We start from the raw sequence: 27,274 nt of genomic DNA, 5'->3' as shown, positions 1-27,274 counted from the left end.
AGATGTTCAAGCTGGATGTAGAAAAGGCAGAGGAACCATAGATCTAATTGCCAACATCCGCAGGATCATAGAAAAAGCAAGAGAACTCCAGAAAAACATCTATTTCTACTTTATTGGCTATGCCAAAGCCTTTGACTGTGTGGATCACAATAAACTGTGGAAAATTCTGAAAGAGATGGGAATACCAGACCTCCTGGCCTGCCTCTTGCGAAATCTGTATACAGGTCAGGAAGCAACAGTAGAACAAGACATGGAACAACAGACTGGTTCCAAATAGGAAAAAGTGTACATCAAGGCTGTGTATTGTCACCCTGCTTATTTAACTTCTATGCAGAGTACATCATGAGAAACACTGGGCTGGATAAAGCACAAGCTGGAATCAGGATTGCTGGGTGAAATATCAATAACCTCAGATATGCAGATGACACCACCCTTATGGCAGAAAGTGAAGAGGAACTAAAGAGCCTCTTTATGAAAGTGAAAGAGGAGGGTGAAAAAGTTGGCTTAAAGCTCAACATTCAGAAAACAAAGGTCATGGCATCCAGTCCTGTCACTTCATGGAAAATAGATGGAGAAACAGTGGCAGACGTTGTTATTTTGGGCTCCAAAATCACTGCAGATGGTGATTGCAGCCATGAAATTGAAAGACGCTTGCTCCTTGAAAGAAAAGTTATGAGTAATATAGACAGCAAATTAAATAGCAGAGACATTACTTTGTCAACAAAGGTTCATCTAGTCAAGACTATGGTTTTTCCGGTAATCATGTATGGATGGTGAGAGTTGAACCATAAAGAAATCTGAGCACTGAAGAATTGATGCTTTTGAATTGTGGTGTTGGGGAAGACTCTTGAGAGTCCCTTGGACTGCAAGAAGATCCAACCAGTCCATCCTAAAGGAGATCAGTCCTGGGTGTTCATTGGAGAGACTGATGGTGAAGCTGAAACTCCATTACTTAGGCCTCCTGATGCAAAGAACTGACTCACTGGAAAAGACCCTGATGCTGGGAAAGATTGAGTGCAGGAGAAGGGGATGACAGAGGATGAGATGGTTGGATGGCATCACCAACTCGATGGACATGAATTTGAGTAAGCTCTGGTGTAGTAAGTTGGTGTAGGACAGGAGGTTTGGCATGCTACAGTCCATGGGGTCACAAAGAGTTGGACAGAACTGAGGAACTGAACTAAAGATGGAAGGAAAATGATACTGATGGAAAAATAGGTCTCCACAAAGGAAAAAACAACACTGAAATTGGTCTCATGAGGTCTCTAACTGTGGTTAAAGACTACTTCATAAGCAACTTATTAACAAGTAGACACATTAAAAAAAACAACTATCTTCCTTCCTTCTCCCTCTTTCTCAAAGCCGACATACACCAAAGACAGAATTAGAGGGTTAAACTGATGCCAAATTAGGAGGAAATTATGCTGTGTTAGATTTTTAATGGAATTACTGCTACTGCTTGTCTCAAAACAAACCTAAAAGAATGCTTCATCATATAACCGTCTATGTTTCATTACCTACATTAAATCTATAAAAACAAGTCTTCAGCACTCCAACATTTGTCCTATCAAATATTACAATGCTATACAGACCAGTTTTTTCAAAGAATGCTCTGATTTAATGGGGCAAATATCGCTGTACCAGAGATTCTTAAGAAATTAATGACAAACTGAATAATAAATTTTGCTCTGAACTTCGTAGCAGCCAAATAATATGGGAAACATATGGGTTACACAGTTTGCATTACCAGGTGCAAAGAAAGCATATATATGTTCGGTAATTATCAGAAATACATAAAATGACTCCCATTTTTTAAGAAAAGGTTTTGTTAACATGTTGCTGCTGCTGCTGCTAAGTCGCTTCAGTTGTGTCCGACTCTGTGCGACCCCATAGACGGCAGCCCACCAGGCTCCCCCGTCCCTGGGATTCTCCAGGCAAGAACACCAGAGTAGGTTGCCATTGCCTTCTCCAATGCATGAAAGTGAAAAGTGAAAGTGAAGTCATCCAGTCGTGTCCGACCCTTAGCAACCCCATGGACTGCAGCCCACCAGGCTCCTCCATCCATGGGATTTTCCAGGCAAGAGTACTGGAGTGGGGTGCCATTGCCTTCTCCATGTTAATATGTTATATAATAACAATGTAATAGCTAACTTCCTCTAACCACTCATGACATCAAAGCGCTGTATGAACAATTTCTATGCATTGACTCACTGTACCTTTAAAATTATAGGTACAGTGCCTAGTTCATCCCCAATGACTACCACTACACAAGTGATCCAGAATATTCTTTAAATGAATGTCTTTTATATTGTTTTTCTATGAAAGCCAAAGAGATAATAAATCTTAAATCAGAAAAGGCATTTTGCAAGTAGACAATATAATACATGTGTATTTTTAAAATAATCATCTTTCATAAAACCTTCACTGAAGTATTTCTTGGTGATTTTACTTTGTTGAATTTACTTACCTTTACTCAACTCACAATTTGTACAGATTGCAAATACCCATTAAGCAAATAGCTAAATTGCTTCAATATTGTATTTATGTATAGATGTTTCTTTCAGTTATTTTTGCCAGGTAAATATCACACAAAAACCAGATATGTTTATCTTGAAAAACAGAAACTTTACCAGACAAATTTTATCAGCAAACATTTGGGAAGTTATCATGTGGAGAAATACGTAGAGTTTTTTTGTGTAAATGGCAACCCACTCCGGTACTCTTGCCTAGAAAATTCTATGGATGGAGGAGCCTGGTGGGCTACAGTCCATGGGGTCACAAAGAGTCAGACACAACTGAGCAACTTCACTTCACTTCACTTCAAGGAACATAGGTGGCGCTAGTGGTAAAGAACCTGCCTGCCAATGCAGGAGACATAAGAGATGCATGTTCAGTCCTTGGTTTGGGAAGATCCAGTGGAGGAGGGCATGGCAACCAACTCCAGTATTCGTGCCGGGAGAATCCACTGGTCAGGGGGGCCTTGTGGGTTACAGTTCATAGAGTTGCAAAGAGTTGGACACGAAGGAAGCAACTTATCACACACACATAGGCAAGGAACACTGCAAGAAACAACAGAAGGCTATAGGGAGGATGATTTCATTTCAATATGAAAGAAAATGCTTAACATACTCCAATCCATAAATGGAAGTGGGTCACTTTACAAGTTCACTAGGTTCTCTAACACTGAGAGCAGTGAAGCACAGAATGAAGAGCTCTGTGTCATAGACGTTTGAAATAGGAATTCTGCTTTGAAATTTACTGCCTCACAGTTCTGGAGGCCAGAAGTCCAAAATCAAGTTGTCAGCTAGGCCATGTTTCCTCTGGAAACTGTAGGAAGAATACTATCCTAGCTTCTGTTGATGTGCTGACAATTCTTGGCGTTGCCTGGCAGCTTGCAGAACTTCAACCACTACTTCTGTCATCATGGGACATTCTCTCTGCCCCACCCCACTCCCCACCCACGTGTTTCTGTCTACCCTCGTCTTATAAGGACATCAGTCATATTTGATTAATGGGCCATCATACTTCAGTATTACCTTTTCATCTGCAAAACTCCTTATTTCCAAATAAGGTCACATTCTGAGGTACTGGGAATTACAACTTACCTTTTAAGAGGACACAACTCAGCAGATATGAAAGAGAACTAGACTATCAACTCTAAGATACTAAGACTCTGTCTCTCTCAGTACCTATGAAACAACAAGTGCAACATACATGAATAGAACAATTCTGACTCGCTCATTTATTTATTCATGTCATTCATATAAAAAATGCGTAGTAGGCACCATCTTAAGCACTACAGAAACACTAAAAACAATTCCTGCCCTCATGGACTCTGTTTTCAAACAGAATAAAAATTGCCATCGTTTATGAGTATCTACTATGTGCCAGACACTATACTAAAAATATACAGGTTATTTTTATCTCATCAGTCCTCAGAACAATCCCTGTTAGAAAACAATGTTTATGCCCTTTGAGTTCAGTTCAGTCACTCAATCCTGTCTGACTCGTTGTGACCCCATGAATCGCAGCACGCCAGGCCTCCCTGTCCATCACCAACACCCAGAGTTCAGTCATACGTCCATCAAGTCGGTGATGCCATCCAGCCATCTCATCCTCTGTCGTCCCCTTCTCCTCCTGCCTCCAATCCCTCCCAGCATCAGGGTCTTTTCCAATGAGTCAGCTCTTCACATGAGGTGGCCAAAGTACTGGAGTTTCAGCTTTAGCATCATTCCTTCCAAAGAATACCCAGGACCGATCTCCTTTAGAATGGACTGGTTGGATCTCCTTGCAGTCCAAGGGACTCTCAAGAGTCTTCTCCAACACCACAGTTCAAAAGCATCAGTTCTTCGGCGCTCAGCTCTCTTCACAGTCCAACTCTCACATCCATACATGACCACTGGAAAAACCATAGCCTTGACTAGGCGGACCTTTGTTGGCCAAGTAACGTCTTTGCTTTTGAATATGCTATCTAGGTTGATCATAACTTTACTTCCAGGGAGTAAGCGTCTTTTAATTTCATGGCTGCAGTCACCGTCTGCAGTGATTTTGGAGCCCAAAAAAATAAAGTCTGACACTTTTTCCACTGTTTCCCCATCTATTTCCCATGAAATGATGGGACCAGATGCCATGATCTTGTTTTCTGAATGTCGAGCTTTAAGCCAACTTTTTATTCTCCACTTTCACTTTCATCAAGAGGCTTTTGAGTTCCTCTTCACTTTCTGCCATAATTGTGGTGTCATCTGCATATCTGAGGTTATTGATATTTCTCCCGGCAGTCTTGATTCCAGCTTGTGCTTCCTCCAGCCCAGCGTTTCTCATGATGTACTCTGCATAGAAGTTAAATAAGCAGGGTGACAACATACAGCCTTGACGTACTCCTTTTCTTATTTGGAACCCATCTGTTGTTCCATGTCCAGTTCGAACTGTTGCTTCCTGACCTGCATACAGGTTTCTCAAGAGGCAGGTCAGGTGGTCTGGTATTCCCATCTCTTTCAGAATTTTCCACAGTTTATTGTGATCCACACAGTCAAAGGCTTTGGCATAGTCAATAAAGCAGAAATAGATATTTTTCTGGAACTCTCTTGCTTTTTCCATGATCCAGCGGATATTGGCAATTTGATCTTTGGTTCCTCTGCCTTTTCTAAAATCTTTATCACATGAAAATGAAGGCATAAAAATCTAACTATTTGCTGAAGGTCATCACCTTCCTGATGAAATGACCCTTTTGGGGTTATAAAAATATTCTTTTTGTCTTTAGTAATAATCTTTGTCTTGAAGTCTATTCTATCTGATAGTAATATAGCTAATCCAGTCATTTTAGGGTATTTTGTATGTGCTTGTTACAAATAAGCATGTCTATATGTTACTTTCAAGAAACAGAATAATTACATTTTCAATGTCTGAAAACAGTAATTTGAATACCTTTGGTTTAGTGCCCACAGATTGCATTCATGTAGCACTCAATCTTTGCAAAACAAATTAATCTAACAATTGTAAAGGTTCAAGTTTTATTTCCCTCTTCAACTCATGTTTCTGAGGTTTTTAAATCTAAATACTACACCAAGGAATGAAACAGTAAGCATTGTGGAGGCTAAAGTGGTGGTTTTCCCGACAGTGGAAGATTTCAAGAAAATACTGAACAACAAACACTGCTGTCAAAGGAACCCATGAATTTGATGACACTGGCATCAAATGATGGCTTTTGACTCTATCAACCCATGCCTCGAGTATTAATAAAACCTTACTGTAACAAGCACTAGATAAACAGAAATAAACAGTTGGTGCTATTGAGTGATTGCAGGAAAATATCACAACTAATACCTACTAATTTGAAATCTGATGGGCGTTGTTATTGTGTAGCTGCTCAGTTATGTCCAACTCTGCTGTGCCATGGACTGCGGCAACTCCAGGCTTCCTTGTCATTCACCATCTGCTGGAGCTTGTTCAAACTCAAGTCCCTTGAGTCAGTGATGCCAACCAACCATCTCATCCTCTGTCATCCCTTTCTCCTCACAAACTTCAATCTTTCCCAGCATCAGGGTCTTTTCCAGTGAGTTTGCTCTTCGCATCAGGTGGTCAAAGTATTGGAGCTTCAGCTTTAGCATCAGTCCCTCCAATGAATATTCAGGTTGATTTCTTTTAATATTGACTGGTTTGATCTCCTAGCAGTCCAAGGGACTCTCAAGACTCTTCTCCAACACCACAGTTCAAAAGCATCAAGTCTTCGGTGCTCAGCCTTCTTTATGGTCCAACTCTCACATCCGTACATGACTATTGGAAAAACCATAGCTTTGACAAGATGGGCCTTTGTCAGCAAAGTAATGTCTCTGCTTTTTAATACGCTGTCTAGGTTACTCATAACTTTTCTTCCAAGAAGCAAGCGTCTTCTAATTTCATGGCTGCAGTGACCATCTGCAGTGATTGTGGAGCCCAGGAAAATAAAGTCTCTCTCAAGGTTTCCATTTTCCCCCCATCTTTTCTCCATGAAGTGATAGAACCAGATGCCATGATCTTAGTTTGTTGAACATTGAGTTATAAGCCAGCTTTTTCACTCTCCTCTGACTTTTATCAAGAGGATCTTTAGTTCCACTTCGCTTTCTGCTGTAAGGGTGGTGTCATCTACATATCTGAGCTAATTGATATTTTTCCCAGCAATCTTGATTCCAGTTTGTGCTTCATCCAGCCCAGCATTTTGTAAGATGTACTCCGCATATAAGTTAAATAAGGGCAACAATACACAGTCTTGACGTAATCCTTTCCCTATTTGGAAACAGTCTGTTGTTCCGTGTCTTGTTTCAACTGTTGCTTCTTGAACTACATACAAGTTTCTCAGGAGACAGATCAGGTGGTCTGGTATTCCCATCTCTTGAAGAATTTTTCAGTTTGTCGTGATCCACACAGTCAAAGGCTTTGGCATAAAAGCAGAAGTATGTACTTTTCTGGAACTCTCCTGCTTTTTTGATGATCCTGCAGATGCTGGCAATTTGATCTCTGGTTCCTCTGCCTTTTCTAAATCCAGCTTGAACATCTGAAAGTTCACGGTTCACATACTGTTGAAGCCTGGCTTGGAGAATTTTGAGCATTACTTAACTAGTGTGTGAGATGAGTGCAGCTGTGCAGTAGTTCGAGCATTCTTTGGCATTGCCTTTCTTTGGGATTGGAATGAAAACTGATCTTTTCCAGTCCTGTGGCCACTCCTGAGTTTTCCAAATTTGCTGCCATATTGAGTGCAGCACTTTCACAGCATCATCTTTTAGCATTTCAAATAGCTCAACTGAAATTCCATCACCTCCACTAGCTTTGTTCACAGTGATGCTTCCTAAGGCCCGCTTCACTTCACATTCCAGGATGTCTGGCTCTAGGTGAGTGATCACACCATCGTGGTGATCTGGCTCATGAAGGTCTTTTTTGTACGGTTCTTCCGTGTATTCTTGCCACTTTTTCTTAATACCTTTTGCTTCTGTTAGGTCCATACCATTACTGTCCTTTATTGAGCCCATCTTTGCATGAAATGTTCCCTTGGTATCTCTAATTGTCTTGAAGAGATGTCTAGTCTTCCCATTCTATTGTTTTTCTCTATTTCTTTGCATTGATCACTGAGGAAGGCTTTCTTCTCTCTCCTTGCTATTCCTTGGAACTCTGCATTCAAATGGATACATCTTTCCTTTTCTCCTTTGCCTTTCGCTTCTTTTCTTTTCACAGCTATTTGTAAGGCCTCCTCAGACAACCATTTTGCCTTTTTGCATTTCTTTTTTCTTGGGAATGGTCTTGATCCCTGTCTCCTGTACAGTGTCACGAACCTCCGTCCATAGTTCTCAGGCCCTCTGTCTATCGGATCTAATCCTTTGAATCTATTTGTCACTTCCACTGTATAATCGTAAGGGATTTGATTTAGGTCATACCCGAATGGTCTAGTGGTTTTCCCTATGTTCTTCAATATAAGTCTGAATTTGGCAATAGGGAGTTCATGATCTGAGCCACAGTCAGCTCCTCATCTTGTTTTTGCTGACTGAATAGAACTTCTTCACTTCGGCTATGAAGAATATAATCAATCTGATTTCAGTATTGACCATCTGGTGATGTCCATGTGTCGAGTCTTCTCTTGTGTTGTTAGAAAAAGGTGTTTGCTATGACCAGTGCATTCTCTTGGCAAAACCCTATTAGCCTTTGCCCTGCTTCATTCTGTACCCCAAGCCAAATTTGCCTGTTTCTCCAGGTATCTCCTGACTTCCTACTTTTGCATTCTAGTCCCCTATAGTGAAAAGGATATCTTCTTTTGGGTATTAGTTGTAGAATGTCTGGAATGTCTTCATAGAATGGTTTAACTTCAGCTTCTTCAGCATTACTGGTCGGGGCATAAACCTGGATTACTGTGATATTGAATGGTTTGCCTTGGAAATGAACAGAGATCATTCTGTTGTTTTTGAGATTGCATCCAAGAACTGCATTTTGGACTCTTTTGTTGACTATGATGACTACTCCATTTAAATCGTCTAAGGGATTCTTGCCCACAGTAGTAGATACAATGGTCGTCTGAGTTAAATTCACCCATTCCAGTCCATCTTAGTTCACTGAGTCCTAAAATGTCGATGTTCACTCTTGCCATCTCCTGTTTGACCACTTCCAATTTGCCTTGATTCATGGACCTAACATTCCAGGTTCCTATGCAGTATTGCCCTTTACAGCATTGGACTTTATTTCCATTACCAGTCACATGCACAACTGGGTGTTGTTTTTGACATCTTAAGGACTTAAAAATTTCATATAATGCAGAAATACTGGTGAGAATTTTTTCAGGTTTTATTATTTATTTATTTGACTGCAGTGACTTTTCATTGCTTGGTGCAGGCTTTGTCTGTTTGCAGAGAGCAGGGCTGACTTTTGGTCACAGTGCTTGGACTTCTCATTGTGGTGGCTTCTCATTTTTGTGGCTTCTCTTGTTGTGGAGCACAGGCTCCGGGCACGTAGGGCTCAGTAGTTGTGGCCTGTGGGCTCTAGACCTCAGGCTCAGTATTTGTAATGCATGGGCTTAGTTGCTTCAAGGCATGTGGAATCTTCCTGGAACAGGACTTGAACCCGTGTCCCTTGCCTTGGCAAGCAGATTCGTATGCATTGCACCACCAGGGAAGTCCTCAACTTTTATATATATAAAAGAAATGATGTTTAAAGATACTTCTGTTGAGTTTTGAATTCTGGGTTGACAGTTTTTTCCCTTAATACTTTAACATGTTGCTCTTCTGTCTTTTCACTTAAGTGTCACCTAAGACATTTGTTGTCATTTTTATCTTTGTTCTGTTTATCTAATACATCTTTTTTTCTTGTCAGCTCTTAAACGTTTTTCTTTTTTGCTGCTTTTCAGTAATTTGGTTGACTTCCCATTGGACATTTCTTCATGTTTCTGGTACCGAGGTTTATTGAGCTTCTTGGGTCTGTGAGTTTATAGTTTTCATCAAATTTAGAAAAATTTTGGATACTGCTTTTTGAAATATTTTTTTCTGCCTCGTATTTGATTTCCTTTGTGAACTGCTTTTAGGCCTCTTAAAGTTCTCCCATAATTACTGATGTCTTTATCTTTCATCTTTCTTGTCTCTCTGTTTCATTTTGGATAGTTTCTGTTTTCATGTCTTTCAAGTTCTCTGATCTTTTTTCCTGCAGTGTCTAATCTGCTAGTAATTTCATAGTGCATTTTGCATCCCAGAAATTGTAGTTTTTAATCCTGAAGTCCAATTTTCATCTTTTTCATGTTTTCCTTGACATGTTTATTCTTTATTGTAACTTTATGTGGAATTCAGTTATAATAACTATTTTAATGTCTTTGCTAATGTTAAGATCTCTATCACTTTGGGTTGTTTTTGATTGGCTTTCTTTTCCTATTGTAGGTATTATTAGATTGGTGCAAAAGTAATCGTGGTTTTGCATTGTTGCATTTGCTGTTTGATATTGGAGTACATTCTTAAATGTGGTTATATTATACATTATTGTGCATTTCTTGCTTAATGTTTATTTTAATGAATTATTGCTTGCTGTTTATATGTATTTTAGACTATGGAAATAATGTTAGACAAAAACAAATTCCAGTCATTTTCTTATTCAAGTTCAAAATGGGTCATAAGCAGCAGAGACAGCTCACAACATCAACAACACATTTGGCCCAGGAACTGCTAATGGACTTGCAGTGAAGCAGTGATTCAAGAAGTTTTGCAAAGATAATTAGCCTCTTGTAAATAAGGAGAGTAGTGGTTGGCCATTGGAAGTTGACCAACAGCCAGATGAGAGAATCATCCAAGCTGATCCTCTTACAACTACATGAGAAGTTGCCCGAGAACTTAGCGTCGACCATTCTTTGGTCGTTTGGCATTTGAAGCAGATTGGAAAGGTGAAAAAGCTTGGTAAGTGGATGCCTCATGAGCTGACCGCAAATCAAAAAAATTGTCTTGAAGTGTCATCTTCTCTTGTTCTACACAGCAGTGAACTATTTCTTGATCAGATTGTGACGTGCAATGAAAACTGGATTGTATACAACAGTTGGTGACAACCAGCTCAGCAGTTGGACTGAGAAGAAGCTCTAAAGTCCTTTCCAAAGCCAAACTTGCACCAATAAAAGGGTCATGGTCACTATTTAGTGGTCTGCTGCTGGTCTGATTCACTACAGCAAAACCATTACATCTGAGAAGTATGCTGAGCAAGTTGTTGAGATGCACCAAAAACTGCGGTGCCTGCAGCCAGCATTGGTCAACAGAAAGGGCCCAGCTCTTCTCTGTGACAGTGCCCAATCACATGTTGTACAACCAGTACTTTAAAAGTTGAACAACCTGGGCTACTAAATCTTGCCTCATCTATACTACATTCACCTGACCTCTTGCCAACTGACTACCACTTCTTTGAGCATCTTGACAAATTTTTGCAGGGAAAATGCTTCCACAACCAGCAGGACACAGAAAATGCTTTCCAAAAGTTCATCGAATCCTGAAGCACTGATTTTTTTTTTTTTGCTGCAGGAATAAATGTATTTCTTGTTGGCAAAAGTATGTTGATTGTAATGGTTCCTATTTTGATTAATAAAGATGTGTTTGTGCCTTGTTATACTGATTTAAAATTTGGGGTCCAAACCACAATTACTATTGCACCAACCTAGTATTTTTTTCAGGCTTCTTTACATGTCTGATAAATTAAAAAATATTTTTTATTTGTATTTAAGTTCCACATATACAGCATTATGGTTCAACATCTGTTTGTACTACAAAGTTATTACCCCCCAACAAGTCTAGTTACCATTCATCACCATACAGTTGATGCCCTTCATCCAAGTCACCCATCTCCCAACACCCTTCTTTTCTGGTAACTAGTAATCTGTTCTTTGACTCTGTTAGTTTTTTGTTTTGTTTATCCATTGGTATGTGCATGTGTTTGTGTTTCGATTCCACATATGAATCAAATCATATGGTGTTTGTCTCACTTTGTCTAACTTACTTCACTTAGCATCATACCCTCAAGGTCCAACCATGTTATAAATGGCAGGATTTCATTCTTTATGGCTGAGAAGTATTCTGTGTGTGTGTGTGTGTGTGTGTGTGTGTGTGTGTGTATCTCATGTTCTTTTTATCCTTATATCCATCAGTAGACACTTAGGTTGTTTGCATATTTTGGCTATTGTAAATAATGTTGCAATGAACATAAAAGTTCATATGCCTTTTTGAATTAGTGCTTTTTCTTTAAATACCCAGAAGTGGAATTGTTTTTAATTTTTTAAAGAAACCTCTCTGCTGTTTTCCATAATTGCTGCACGAGTTTACATTCTCACTAATAGTTTAACAGAGTCTCTGCTCCACATACTCACCGACACTCATTATTTGTTGTTCTTTTGATAATCACCATTACTTACAGGTATGAGATGATATCTCATTGTGGTTTTTGCTTGCATTTTCCTGATAATTAGTGATGTTAAGTATCTTATATGTACCTGTTGGCCACTTGTATGTTGTTTCCAGTCTTGAATTCACATCTTTAAACTATTTTGAGTTAATTTGTGTATGGTATAAGATAGTGGTCTGGTTTTATTCTGTTGCATGTGGCAGTCTAGTTTTCCCAGTATGGTTTATTAAAGAGACTATCCTTTCTCCATTGTGTTTCTTTCTTCCTTTGTTATAAGTTAATTATCCATATATACATGAGTTTATTTCTGAGCTCTCTATGTTCTGTTCCGTTGACTCACATATCTGTTTTTGTGCAAGTACCATACTGTTTTAATTACTGTAGCTTTGTAGTATAGTTTGAAACCAGAGAATATGATACCTCTGGCTTTGTTCTTATTTCTCAAGGTTGTTTTGGCTATTTAGAGTCTTTCATGGTTCCATACAAACTTAACAATTAATGTAGTTCTGTGAAATCTGCCATTAGAATTTTGTAAGGGTTGCACTGAATCTGTAGATTGGGTAATCACTGAATCTGTAGATTGGGTAGTATGCATATTTTAACTATTATTTCAATCCATGAGCATGAAATATCTTTCCGTTTTTTAGTATCTTCAGTTTTTCTCATCCGTGCCTTACGGTTTTCAGTGTACAGGTTTTTCACCTCCTTGGTAAAATTTATTCTTAGGTCTTTTTGCCTGGTAAATATTTATTGGTTGCTAGACATTATGAATTTTATTTTGTTGAATGCTGGATATTTTTGTATTCTGGTAAATATTCTTGATCTTTGTTTTGGGACACAGTTCTTTGGAAACAGTTTTGTCATTCTGGGTCTTGCCCTTAAGATTTGTTAGGTGAGAGAAGTTTAGTGTTTAGTGCTAATTACTTCTCACTGCTGAGACTCTTCTGAGTACTCTACTCATATCTCTGTGAAATGAAGTTTTAAGTGTGGCTTCTGGGAAAGGGAACTCTACATGAGCTCTGAGTACTCATTCTTCTAATCCTTTCAGGTGAATTTCTTCCTGACCTTAGGTATTTTCCTTACGTGCATATCCTGATCAATACTGAATGAGTCGAGAGGGTCATTTTGCAGAGCTCCATCATTTTCTTTCCCTGCTACCCTCTTCTCTGTTACTCAGTCTTTGACTCTAGCTACACTAGTCCGCCTGGAGTCTTGGTTCTGTCTCCTTAAGTTGGGGTCCCTCAGACCTTCCTTTGTCACAGCCTGGAAGCTTTTAGCAAAGCTCAGCTTCTGTGTTTTCTCTCTTAGGAATATTTGTTGCTTCGTCATGTCCAGCATCTTGAAAACCATTGTTTGATTTTTGTTCAGTCTTTTATTTGTTTCAGACAAGGGAGTAAAGTTGGTCTCTATTCCATCTGCTGGAAGTGAAAGGACTTTCATTTTAATTAACTTTTAATTATAGAAATCTGAAGCAACTACAAAAATATAGAGAGTGGGATGATGCATCCCCATGTACCCATCACCAATAACAGATGTAAGCATCTGTAATTACCCTCTCGGAGCCAGTGTTGTCTTATCTTCTAACATTTTTCCTCTCTCTCTCAAACCCCCTGAATTATTTTGAACCTAATCATATCATCTCAACCCTAGATATGTTAGTACATTATCTCTATTATATACCTGAGCAGTTCCTCAGAGGAGTAGCCACAATACTGTTTCCATACCTAAAAGTACTTATTTCTTAGAACCTTTTAATGTTATGTTTTCTTTAAGATATTCCTAATATTCTCACAGTTTTGCTTTCTTGTTGTTTTTAACGTTGGTTTGTTTGAAAAAGGTTCCAAATAAAATTTACATATTCTTTTTAAATTATGGGGCTGGCCAAAAAGTTCATTTGAATTTTTCTGTTACAGCTTACAGAAAAACCTGAATGACCTTTTTGCCCAGCCGTACAGCAAGATGTTGCTGCTGCTTCTGCTGCTAAGTCGCTTCAGTTGTGTCCAACTCTGTGCAACCCTATAGACGGCAGCCCACTAGGCTCCTCTGTCCCTGGGATTCTCCAGGCAAGAATACTGGAGTGGGTTGCCATTTCCTTCTCCAATGCATGAAAGTGTAAAGCGAAAGTGAAGTCGCTCAGTCATGCCCAACTCTTCGCGACCCCATGAACTGCAGCCTATCAGACTTCTCCGTCCATGGGATTTTCCAGGCAAGAGTACTGGAGTGGGTTGCCGTTGCCTTCTCCGACAGCAAGATGTTAGGAGGGGCGAAATTGCATTTAGAAACAAACCTCATACCTGCCAGAGATGTTCAGAGGGCTCAAACAGACCCCAGGACCCAGAGACTCCACAGAGACTGAGACAGAACTGTGTTTGAGTGTCTCCTGCAGAGGTCCAGGTCAGCAGTGGACTGCTGCAGGGGCAGGGTCTCTGGGTGCAGCAGACCTTGGTATGGCGTAAGCGCCCTTGAAGGAGGTCGCCATTAACCCCACCATAGAGCCTCCAGAACTTACACAGGATTGCGAAACTCTTGGAGGGCACAAACAGAACCTTGTGTGCACCAGGACCCAGGAGAAAGGAGCAGTGACCCCACAAGAGACTGACCCAGACTTACCTGTGAGTGTCCAGGAGTCTCTGGCAGAGGCGTGGGTTGGCAGCAGCCTGCTACAGGGTTGGGGGCACTGAGTGTAGCAGTGCATGCATGGGACCTTTTGAAGGAGGTCGACATTATCTTCATTACCTCCACCATAGTTTGGCCCCAGATAAATAACAGGGAGAGAACACAGTTCCACCCATCAATAGAAAATTGGATTAAAGATATACTGAGCATGGCCCCGCCTATCAGAATAAGACCCAGTTTCCCCCTCAGTCAGTCTCTCCCATCAGGAAGCTTCCATAAGCCTCTTATCCTTCTCCATCAGAGGGCAGACAGACTGAAAACCACAACCACAGAAAACTAACCAATCTGATCACATGGACCACAGCCTTGTCTAACTCAATGAAACTATGAGCCATGCTGTTTAGGGCCTCCCATCCAAGACGGACAGGACATGGTGGGGAGTTCTGACAAAATGTGGTCCACTGAAGAAGGGAATGGCAAACCACTTCAGTATTCTTGCCTTAAGAACCCCATGAACAGTTTGAAAAGGCAAGAAGATAGGACACTGAAAGATGAACCCCCAGGTCAATAGGTGTTCAATATGCTACTGGAGATCAGTGGAGAAATAACTCCAGAAAGAATGAAGAGATAGAGTCAAGGCAAAAACAACACCCAGTTGTGGATGTGACTGGTGATGGAAGCAAGCTCCACTCCTGTAAAGGGCAATATTGCATAGGAACCTGGAATGTTAGGTCCATGAATCAAGGCAAATTGGAAGTGGTCAAACAGGAGATGGCAAGAGTAAAGGTCGACATTTTAGGACTCAGTGAACTAAAATGGACTGGAACGGGTGGATTTAACTCAGATGACCATTATATCTATGACTGTGGGCAAGAATCCCTTAGAAGAAATGGAGTAGTCATCATAGTCAACAAAAGAGTCCAAAATGCAGTACTTGGATGCAGCCTCAAAAATGACAGAATGATCTCTGTCCGTTTCCAAGGCAAACCATTCAGTATCACAGTAATCCAAATCTGTGCCCCAGATCAGTAATGCTGAAGAAGCTGAAGTTGAATGGTTCTGTGAAGACCTACAAGACATTCTACAACTAATACCCCCCAAAAGATGTCCTTTTCATTATAGGGGACTGGAATGTAAAAGTAGGAAGTCAAGAGATACCTGGAGTAACAGGCAAATTTGGCCTTGGGGTACAGAATGAAGCAGGGCAAAGGCTAATTTCCAACAACACAAGAGAAGACTCTACACATGGACATCACCAGATGGTCAATACCGAAATCAGATTGATTATATTCTTCGCAGCCAAAGTGGAGAAGCTCTATACAGTCAGCAAAAACAAGACCGGGAGCTGACTGTGGCTCAGATCAGGAACTCCCTATTGCTAAATTCAGACTTAAATTGAAGAACATAGGGAAAGACCATTTGGGTATGACCTAAATCAGATCCCTTACTATTATACAGTGGAAGTGACAAATAGATTCAAGGCATTAGATCTGATAGACAGAGGGCCTGAGAACTATGGACGGAGGTTCGTGACACTGTACAGGAGACAGGGATCAAGACCATTCCCAAGAAAAAGAAATGCAAAAAGACAAAATGGTTGTCTGAGGAGGCCTTACAAATAGCTGTGAAAAGAAAAGAAGCGAAAGGCAAAGGAGAAAAGGAAAGATATATCCATTTGAATGCAGAGTCCCAAGGAATAGCAAGGAGAGAGAAGAAAGCCTTCCTCAGTGACCAATGCAAAGAAATAGAAGAAAACAAAAGCAGGGGAAAGATTAGAGATCTCTCAAGACAATTAGAGATACCAAGGGAACATTTTAGGCAAAGATGGCCACAATAAAGGACAGAAGTGCTATGGATCTAACAGAAGCAAAAGATATTAAGAAGAGGTGGCAAGAATACACAGAAGAACTGTACAAAAAAGACCTTCATGAGCCAGATCACCACGATGGTGTGATCACTCACTTAGAGCCAGACATCCTGGAATGTGAAGTGAAGCAGGCCTTAGGAAGCATCACTGTGAACAAAGCTAGTGGAGGTGATGGAATTTCAGTTGAGCTATTTGAAATGCTAAAAGATGATGCTGTGAAAGTGCTGCACTCAATATGGCAGCAAATTTGGAAAACTCAGGAGTGGCCACAGGACTGGAAAAGATCAGTTTTCATTCCAATCCCAAAGAAAGGCAATGCCAAAGAATGCTCGAACTACTGCACAGCTGCACTCATCTCACACACTAGTTAAGTAATGCTCAAAATTCTCCAAGCCAGGCTTCAGCAATACGTGAACCGTGAACTTTCAGATGTTCAAGCTGGATTTAGAAAAGGCAGAGGAACCAGAGATCAAATTGCCAGCATCCGTTGGATCATTGAGAGCAAGAGAGTTCCAGAAAAACATCTACTTCTGCTTTATTGACTATGCCAAAGCCTTTGACTGTGTGGATCACAATAAACTGTGGAAAATTCTTCAAGAGTTGGGAATACCAGACCACCTGACCTGCCTCTTGTGAAATCTGTATGCAGGTCAAGAAGCAACAGTTAGAAGTGGACATGGAATAACAGACTGGTTCCAAATCGTGAAAGGAGTCAAGGCTGTATATTGTGGCCCTGCTTATTTAACTTATATGCAGAGTACATCATGAGAAACACTGGACTGGATGAAGCACAAGCTGGAATCAAGATTTCTGGGAGAAATATCAGTTATCTCAGATATGCAAATGACACTACCCTTATGGCAGAAAGCAAAGAAGAACTAAAGAGCCTCTTGATGAAAGTGAAAGAGGAGAGTGAAAGAGTTGCCTTAAAACTCAAAATTCAGAAAACGAAGATCGTGGCATCTGGTTCCATCACTTCATGGCAAATAGATGCGGACACAGTGAGAAACTTTATTTTCTTGGGCTCCACAATCACTGCAGATGGTGACTGCAGCCATGAAATTTAAAAAGGTGCTTGCTCCTTGGAAGAAAAGTTATGACCAACCTGAGCAGCATATTATAAAGCAGAGACATCACTTTGACAGCAAAGGTCCATCTAGTCAAAACTGTGGTTTTTCCAGTAGTCATGTATGGGTATGAGAGTTGGACTATAAAGAAAGCTGAGCGCCAAAGAATTGATGCTTTTGAACTCTGGTGTTGGAGAACACTCTTGAGAGTCACTTGGATTTCAAGGAGGTCCAACCAGTCCATCCTAAAGGAAATCAGTCCTGAATATTCATTGGAAAGACTTATGCTGAAGCTGAAACTCCAATACTTTGGCCAAAGATGCAAAGAACTGACTCATTGGAAAAGTCCTTGATGCTGGGAAAGGTTGAAGGCAGGAGGAGAAGGGGACAACAGAGGATAAGTTGATTGGATGGCATCACCGATTCAGTGGATGAGTTTGAGCAAACTCCTGGATTTGATGATGAACAGGGAGGCCTGGCATGCTGCAGTCCATTGGGTCACATAGAGTCTGACACGACTGAGTGACTGAACTAACTGAAACAATTCCCTTGCACTTTGGACTCAATTAGTCTTTTGACATCATAAACCATATTGTAACAGGAACTTTCTCTTTGGTTTCTCTAGCCCCATTCACTGCTTCTCCTTCCTATAGCCACCAGTTTTCTCCTACCAGCACTTTTGATCCATGTTGCTTCTTCCTAAAACGTACATATGGTGATGCCAATCTTAAGCTCAAAAACCTTCAATGAATAAAGAAGGTGCAAAGTAGTACATGTGCTTATGCATCTATAGACTGCCTGAAGAAGCCTACGGAAGTTACTGACACTGGTTGCTTTCTAAGAGGGAAGCTAGATGACTGAAGTGAGAAAAATACAGATTTTTCCTATTTTGTTTGAATTCTTTTATTTATGTAATTATGTTTATTCATTTTAAGTAAAAAGAAAAAATTTTAAATAAATACTAAGTTATAAGAGTATGAACTTGGTATTCAGGAATCTTCTACTCTCTGGCTACCCTTTCCCTTTTGTTTCCAGCCGGGATGCACCTCACCTGGGCGGTGTTTAACAGAACGTTTCAGCATGGTCTTGGTTCTTACAAAGTCTGGAGATTACTACCAGTATTGACGCAGGGTCCCAGGATTCTGAATTTCCTGTAGTGCTTAGTGTGGTTCTACCTAAAATGCCTTTAGGCCACCTTTGAGGATCATTTTTCTCCCCAGGGAATCTAATATTTTATCCATTCTTTGATTTTGTGTTCTGCCTAAGTTTTAGTTTTCCCATTCCTTTGATATGCTATTCTTTCTATACTAAATATGTTTTTCATTTGTCTTTACCTGTCCATTAAAACTATATTGCCTATTTTTAGGTATTTGTATGTATAAATTATTTTTCCCTTGAGATTTGAGCTTTTTGGGGGGAGAGATATACTTTCTGGAGTTTTTGTAATCTTTATGAAGTTTGACTCTGTGTGTTTTGATAAAAAGGGATATGATAATGTAGCTACTCAATATATCCTGGATTGTTGTGGCAATTAAAATTAATGCTTGTTAAGGAATTTTAAAACAGTATGTTATGTGGATTATAGTGTGTTATATGATGCTTTATATGTAGTAGGGATTCATTCAGTAAAGTTTTTGAAATATTTGGAGTATTGATGAATAAATCAGTGAACATTAGTCTTAGTTTTCAGAGATTAATGTAAATACAAACTAGGTTTTGTTTTTTTTCACCACCGATATTCATTAATCCATTCAAGAAATAATTGTTTCCTGTGCTCTGGGCAGTAGTGAGTTTTCAGGAGCACATGGTGACCAAAGACCGTGCTCTTTTAAGAAGTTTGCATATATACTTACTTACTGAAATATGAGTTCTGTAAGAGTATAAAAGGGAGGAGCCTAAATTAATTTTGCTGAAACAGTAAATGTCAGCTTTATCTGATTGAAAATAAGTCTGCAGGATGTCCTGTGGTATACCAGATTATTATAATTTATTTTGCTTGCTCTTGAAAAAGATTTGGCCACTGTATCCAACATGATAATCTTAGCTGCCAACATAGTTTTTCCGAATAGTAGCAATAATAATCAGTGATTGTCTTTACCTCATTTAATGGGATTTTGTTAATATTTTATCCATTCTTTGGTTTTGTGTTCTACCTAAGGTTTAGTTTTCCCATTCCTTTGATGTGCCATTTTTTCTATACTAAATATCTTTTTTGTTCATCTTTACTTGTCTGGTAAACCTGTATTGCCTGTTTTGAGGTATTTATATGTGTAAATTATTTTTCACTTGAGATTTTGAACTAATTATGGGGAGAGACATACTTCCTGGTAAATTTGTGTAATCTTTATGAAGTTTGACTCTGTGTGTTAGTCTGTTAATCTCTGAGAGCTTGAAATTGAGTTTTGTTGTTTCAAGTGATGGTTCTGCTTATATAATGATTACTGTGAAGTTAAGTATATTGCAGCATTTCTGTTAGTTGAATTTCACTGTTAGGATTAGGAGAGAGGCTTCAAAATTTGTCTAATTCCCGAATTTAATATTTGTGATTTTGTATTTAGAATTGTTTTTATTTCTCTATGTATTAGGTATTAACTCCACAAAAGTTGGAATTGTTACGAGCCCAAATACAACAAGAGCTGGAAACTCCAATGAGAGAACGTTTTAAGAATCTAGATGAAGTAAGTAATTTGTATTTATATTTTCATTAGACTGTGAAAGGCTTGATGAGAAAAGCATCATTTTCCTACTCAAAAGCCCTGCAGTGGCTTCCATTCTTACTCACAGTCCTTATAGTGCCCTTCAAGACTGCACAGGATAAGATCCTGTTCCTCCCTCCACATTAACCTTGTTGGTGTTTCTTTGTTACTCTAGAAGTGGTGCAGTTCGAGACTTTGCCGTAGCTGTTACTCCTGCCGTATGTCTCTTGGTTAACTTTCTCATCTTCAAGGCAGCTGAAATATCACCTTCCCAGTGAGGCCTACTTTGACCTACTGCCTCCATTTAATATTGCAGCCTGCCTTTCCTATCACTCTTTAGATTTTTGGATGCCCATTTACCCTGCTCTACTTTTAATTTTTCTCTAATTTTATAATCTTCTAAATATGCTATATATTTATTTGTTTTAAATTTTTTCTCTTTACAACTGCTAGAATGTAAGTTGCATGAGAAGAGGAACCTTTATTTGTTTTGGTTGACTGTTATAGTCCGAATTCCTGAAACTCTTAGCATACAGCAGGTGCTCAATTAATATTTGTTGAATGAAAGAATGAAATTCAAGCAACCTCAGAAAAGTGAAAATTTATTAGTTTTTCTTCAAATTGAGATGTCTCCTCATATGCAATGTTAGTATAATTTGACTAATTGTTTGGTAAAGGAACAGGAAAAGATGAAAAATACTGACTATATTAGGTACTATGCTCGACATTCTATATATTGCATTATTTAATAAATATACTGAACCTTTTACATGCAAATGAATATTGTCCCCTTCACAATGGACCCTTTTGGAAAGTTGTAGTCTAGTGCTGTTGCCATTGAACAAAATAGTTGTGGAATCCTCTTTTCCTAATGATTTTCTGGCTTGATAAAGTCTTTTTTTGGATATCATCCTTGTTGGTAACCAAAGCATTACAGTTCAGTGGTAGTAAACTATTTTGGGGGCTCCAAATCACTGCAGATGGTGACTGCAGCCATGAGATTAAAAGACGCTTACTCCTTGGAAGAAAAGTTATGACCAACCTAGACAGCATATTAAAAAGCAGAGACATTACTTTGCCAACAGAGGTCCATCTAGTTGAGGCTATGGTTTTTCCAATAGTTACGTATGGATATGATAGTTGGACTATAAAGAAAGAGTGCCAAAGAACTGATGCTTTTGAACTGTGGTGTTGGAGAAGACTCTTGAGAGTCTCTTGGACTGCAAGGAGATCCAACCAGTCCATCCTAAAGGAAATCAGTCCTGAATATTCATTGGAGGGACTGATGTTGAAACTGAAACTCCCTATACTTTGGACTCCTGATACAAAGAACTGACTCATATGAAAAGACCCTAATGCTGGGAAAGATTGAAGGCAGGAGGAGAAGGTGCCGACAGAGGATGAGGTGGTTGGATGGCATCACTGACTCAATGGACATGAGTTTGAGTAAACTCTGGGAGTTGGTGATGGACAGGGACGCCTTTCGTGCTGCAGTCCATGGGGTTGCAAAGAGTCGGATACAACTGAGAGACTGAACTGAACTGAGTAGATTTAATTTTGGGATATAACAAAATCACTTAAACCTGAGTTAGATGATCAAGTTAAGTGAAAGGATTTTTTTTTTTAACCAAAATATGTCCATAATAAAATCATGAAACCCATTTTCTTGGTCAATAAACTGGCTTAGAAATCTTTCAACTGAAGATTTACAGTGAGCTGAGTATTTTAGGAGGCATGCTTCCCTTATTAATTCCTTATTAATTTCTTGATACATGTTGAAATAGTGTCTCCTCCTTCTTGCTCTTTTGCCTAAGTTTTTATTGAGATTCAGAATGCTATCAACTTTTTAGTGTTAGGGAGCAGAATTGGATCATAGGTATTGCATGTGTTGTTGGTTAGTCAGGAGGGTTGAAGTTATACTTCAGACTGGTGTGTTGACTTGGACTTTCATTATAACGTTTGATTGAACCTTAGGTTATTATGCTAAGCATTCAGATAACCATTTATATACTTAGAATTCATCCTTTCTGACTTTTAAGATGGTATTTTATGTTATAGAATTAGTTATTATTATTATTTTTTAAAATTTGAATGTAATTGCTTAACAATATTGACTGTACTGCAGTGTGAATCAACTGTATGTATATACCCTCCTTTTTGAGCCTCCCTTCCACCCCCACCCCCCATTCCACCTCTTTAGGTTATCACAGAGCACTGAGCTGAGCTCCCTGTGGTGTATAGCAGCTTCACACTAGGTAGCTATTTTACACATGGTAGTGTAAATATTTCAGTGCTACTCTCTCATAGAATTAATTTTTAAAATCTATTTTGAAAGGTGTGCTACATTCTTAAATATTATTTTATTAAGCCAAGAAGTCAAAACTTCTGACATGCTACACATTTCTATTATGAGAATCAATGAGGAAATGAGATTAATGATAATTTGCTTTATTAATACCTTTTCAGGAGTGTGCTAATTCTGTTTGTAGCATTCTTGTCATGAGGACTTTTCCAAATTTTGTTTATACTTCTGTTAAGCTTATTTTTTACTTTTAGAATGGCTTTCAGTATAAAACAGTTTAAATTTTTTGCAAAAGTGATTTTTGAAGTAACTATAAATTTCATTTTCAAATTTGTGATAAATTACAATCTTTAAATTTAGGAAGTGGAAAAGTATAGAGCTGAATATAATAAGCTTCGCTATGAACATACATTTCTCAAATCAGAATTTGAACACCAGAAAGAAGAATTTGCACGTATTTTAGAAGAAGAAAAAATAAAACACAAATCAGAGGTGAGTGACTGATTATTACTGGTTTAGTCATTATGCTACTAATGAATAAAATTTTATGATTATATATTTTTTGTGAATCCCAACTTAGAGCTGATTGCATAATTGTTTTATTGGCTAATAATTATATGGCTAATATTTGTCATTTTCATCTGCTCTATAGCAGCATTTTTCTTGTGAATGTTCTTTTTTGATGTTAATTTTTCTTCTTTCCCTCTTTCCTTTTGCCCCAGTTAATGAAGATGCATAGCCACAGAGACAGACTTCTCTTTGCAAATACAGTTTATCTGTATGATTGCTTGGTTAGATACTAGATACTACTAGATCCCCCTCTACTTATTAAAATCAAATCAAATTCAGGAGAGCTCTGGCTGTCAGCCCGTGTGCCTTATTTCCACTGATAAAAATTAAGGAGTTTATACCTTAGGGAGTGCCCATCACCCTGAACATTGTGCCCCTCACCATCACTGTGTTCTTCCTGACATCTACAACCGTAACAATGCCTGTAGTCTACAGCCGTATTCTGTGTCTGTTGAATTAGGCGGCCTCTGTGCTCATTTTGTGGTTTGTCTCCTAAATTTTCCAAAAATGAAATTTGTGTTTCTTATTCCTCATGTTATTTTTAGGTGATTTTTCAGGATGGAAAGATAAATAACAGTTTTCTGTTATGCTATGTTATTGCTATGTTCCCTGCTGGCTCAGATGGGAAAGAACTGGCCTGCAATGCAGGAGACCCAGGTTCAAACCCTGCGTAGGGAAGATCCCCTGGAGAAGGAAATGACAACCCACACCAGTAGTCTTGCCTGGAGAATTCCATGGACAGAGGAGCCTGGCAGGCTACAGTCCGTGGGGTCACAAAGAGCAGGACACAACTGAGCAACTAACACACTTTGATTCAAATAAGAAATCTAATGCTAGTTGAATTTATAAAAAAAAAAAAAAAAATGCTGTCTGTAGTTACGGGGAGTGTTCTGTGTACAAACACATCTTCATCATATGTTTATTGCATTGTCTTTAATTGGAATAAAGAGCTAAAATATACTCTCCTTCCTTTAACATTTACTAGTTAGATCAAACTGATTTCTTTTTATCAGTGAGTAAATTGCTCCATGATTATTTGAAATGTAAGAAGTTGAATGAACCTCAGATCATTTGAGTCCATTAAGAATTTGGTACTGAAAAAACTAAAAATAATTATAAGTCTTTTTCATTAAAAAATTATTTGTGGCCTTTTTTTTTTTTAAACATTTGATCTCACTTCTATTATGGTCAGTGAAATGGGGCAGGAGTGTCTTATTTTGTCCATTTTAAATGGAAACACTGAAGCACAAGATAAGGGACTTGCCCAGAGTTTCACAGAAACTCATTAGCCAAGTTAAGTGAACTCTGGTACCCCAACTCCCAGCCCAGAGTTTTAAATTTGAAATTACTAATGATTCGAGGTTGCCATGTTAATTAGGGGCCATCTACCACTGTAATGTTGTAGAGAAATGAGTTGATTTCTATTATATAAGATTTTGAATCTATAATAATGATAGATTTAAGGGAACTACATATAAAATTTTTCCTCTGGGAAAAGGAATGATAAAAATTTCAAATTTAAAATGTAGATTTAGTATGTTGAAGAGTAACTACTGAGATTAAAGATAATGGTGCCTTATTTTATACTTTGCTTTTAAAATCTAATGTTGGTTGATGTTTATCTGGTAATGATTATTTGTGCTCTCTTAGTTTTATCCTTTTTTTTTTTCTTTTAAAGAATGAAACGTGCATCTGAAATCTGATGGCTATTCTATTTTTCATCCATGAAAGGCCAAATGATAATCATTAAAAATTTTAAGATGCCAGTGGCATCATTAATTTTCTAATTGGAATGTCTTATGACGTTCTTAGAAATCTGGAGATAAATGGCTAGCTGTATGCCATGATTAGTAAAGTCTGGAAAAGTAAAACTTTCTAATAAGGCCGAAGTTCTCTCCTTTCTACTTCCCAGTTGATTATGCAGGAGCAGTATTAATTAGTGGATAATTGGTGTCTGCTTTCATTCCATCACTTATCTTTACACTCCAGTTTCTCTATACAATTAAAGTAAAAACTAGTGAGATGATGTGGATCGCAAAACAGCAGTAAAACTTCAAAGTAAGGCCTACCCTTGCCATCTATCAATTTTACAATTTTAACTGGTATAAAATACATTATCTTGGTGTATTAAAAATAATTGGATTTTCTTGCATTAATTAAGGACTCACACAATAGTTGTACATTTTCACTTCTACAGATGAAAGAAGTTTTGATTCATATGGTAATACTTGAGGAAAATTTTGTTATTAGTGTTTTCCTGAGGAGCATGCTAGGAATTCACATTTTCCTTGTGATATTTTAAATTTTAAAAATTACATGAAGAAGATATCTTATGAAAAAAGATACGCCGTAATTTCTTAGTGCATTTGACTGTAAGCACATATTAAGTCTGGGGTTTTATACAAATGAAATTCTGAAGTTGCATGCATTCTTATTTGGAAGTGGTACTACTGTGTTTTCATTTTATTAGGACTCTGATTTTATATTATTCTGCAAATAGTAATGAAGAGCAGTACAGAGAGTTTTAGGTTCAGGTGATTGTAATGTAGGCTGAATGAGTGAAAGAGTAATCCAGTGAAGAAGTATTAAGATCTTGAGAGAGGGCAGTGAACATTGCACCATATGAAAAACTGATAGAATACATAATGACAGCTCTCTGAGGCTATTCCATCATGTGTCCCAAACTGGCTGTACTCTACCTTGGATTATGTAGGGATCATGAGAAGCCAAAGTTCTATGACAAAAAGGAGAACTTTTCTGGGTCTCTGTTACCACATGCTGTTTTCCTTATAGCACTGGTAGCAGGAGAACTGATCATGCCCTCCTTGTTTGGGTCCTTACGCTGACATGTACATAATCACGTTGGTAGACATCATGAAATCTCTCAGAACACTTTTGTTCTGGTGGGTTCTAAAGTTCTATCTGAAGCGCTGCTTTAGGTCCAGGTGTTTCCTTTATTTAAAATATTCCAAATTCTCTAACTTACACCCTTCTCAGATTACTCTGAACTACATTATAATAGACAAAAGTGAGGGGACTGGATGCCACAATCTTCGTTTTTCGAATGTTGATTTTTAAACCAGCTTTTTCACTCTCCTTGTTCACCCTCATCAAAAGCCTCTTTAGTTCCTCTTCTCTTTCTTCCATAAGGGTGGTGTCATCTGCATATCTGAGGTTATTGATATTTCTCCCAGCTATCTTGATTCCAGCTTGAGCTTTATCCAGCTGGGCATTTCTCATGATGTACTCTGCATATAAGCAGGGTGACAATATACAGCCTTGATATATTCCTTTCCCAATTTGGAACCAGTCCATTGTTCCACGGAGAAGGAAATGGCAACCCATTCCAGTATTCTTGCCTGGAGAATCCTGTGGACAGAGGAGCCTGGTGGGCTGCTGTCTGTGGGGTCGGACAGAGTTGTACATGACTCAAGTGACTTAGCATGCATGCATGCATTGGAGAAGGAAATGGCAACCCACTCCAGTGTTCTTGCCTGGAGAATCCCAGGGACGGGGGAGCCTGGTGGGCTGCCGTCTGTGGGGTCACACAGAGTCGGACGTGACTGAGGGATTTAGCGGCAGCAGCAGCAGCCATTGTTCCATGTTAGGTTCTAACTGTTGCTTCTTGATCGCACTTCTTAGATTCATTTATAGCGATGTGAGCAATCAGTTGTCTCTTGGGCCTTTTTGGCCCAGGCTGCAGAGCATTACTTTAAGTCCTTTTGGCTTAAAGTGAGCCTTCTAAGCTCATCCTGGCTATAACAACCCCTGGTGGTGTTTATAGCTGTCGTTTTTAACTTTCTTTCTCTCTCTTTTTTAAACAACTGAATTTTTTTTTTTTTTTTTTGAGTTAAATCATCTAAAGAAACCCCATATATAAAAAGAGGAGCTGGTATGGTTAACAACAAAGTTTTGTTAGTAGGGGATAGGGAGTTGGAGAGATCAGCGAAGGGAAAGAATGAGTTTTACTCTGATTACTTGGACCCTCATTCCTGGAGGTGAGAGACCTCTGAAGTGCCTTAGAGGTTAAGAAGCAGCTTGAAATCTCCTGATGCTGAGGTGCTTGGGATCCAGTCGCAATGGTTGGCATGAATAAAACCATTGGTCTTTCTGTTCAACAAGTTCCCTGGTGATTTGTCATTACCCTGGGGTAGTGATTTTCAGTTCTTTCTTGCATCTGAGAATTAAGAACTAGGCCATCACTACAACTGGGGCTTTAATAAACTCTTAGCTATCATTAAAACTCTCATCAGTCACATTTGTAGTTAGTAATATGGACAAG

The 27,274-nt window shown here is 38.8% G+C and overlaps 1 protein-coding gene across 2 annotated transcripts in view; it reads left to right on the top strand.

Moving 5' to 3' along the window:
* CEP83 (centrosomal protein 83) overlaps window positions 1-27,274 on the top strand; it is a 146,817-nt gene that overhangs the window by 68,186 nt on the left and 51,357 nt on the right. The window contains exons 1-3 of one of the 2 annotated variants that reach the window (XM_070788949.1): window positions 13,918-14,486; window positions 20,010-20,102; window positions 22,783-22,914. In XM_070788949.1, the coding sequence (XP_070645050.1) occupies window positions 20,073-20,102; window positions 22,783-22,914 (162 nt within the window). In that variant the 5' untranslated portion in view covers window positions 13,918-14,486; window positions 20,010-20,072. Of the gene's footprint in view, window positions 1-13,917; window positions 14,487-20,009; window positions 20,103-22,782; window positions 22,915-27,274 lie in introns of those variants that run through there. The other variant, XM_070788948.1, reaches the window with a different exon arrangement.

This window comes from Bos indicus, chromosome 5, assembly GCF_029378745.1.
Source record: "Bos indicus isolate NIAB-ARS_2022 breed Sahiwal x Tharparkar chromosome 5, NIAB-ARS_B.indTharparkar_mat_pri_1.0, whole genome shotgun sequence".
Lineage (NCBI taxonomy): Eukaryota > Metazoa > Chordata > Mammalia > Artiodactyla > Bovidae > Bos > Bos indicus.
Note: the sequence above shows the minus strand (reverse complement) of the source record. Positions and strands in the feature narration are given on the sequence as shown.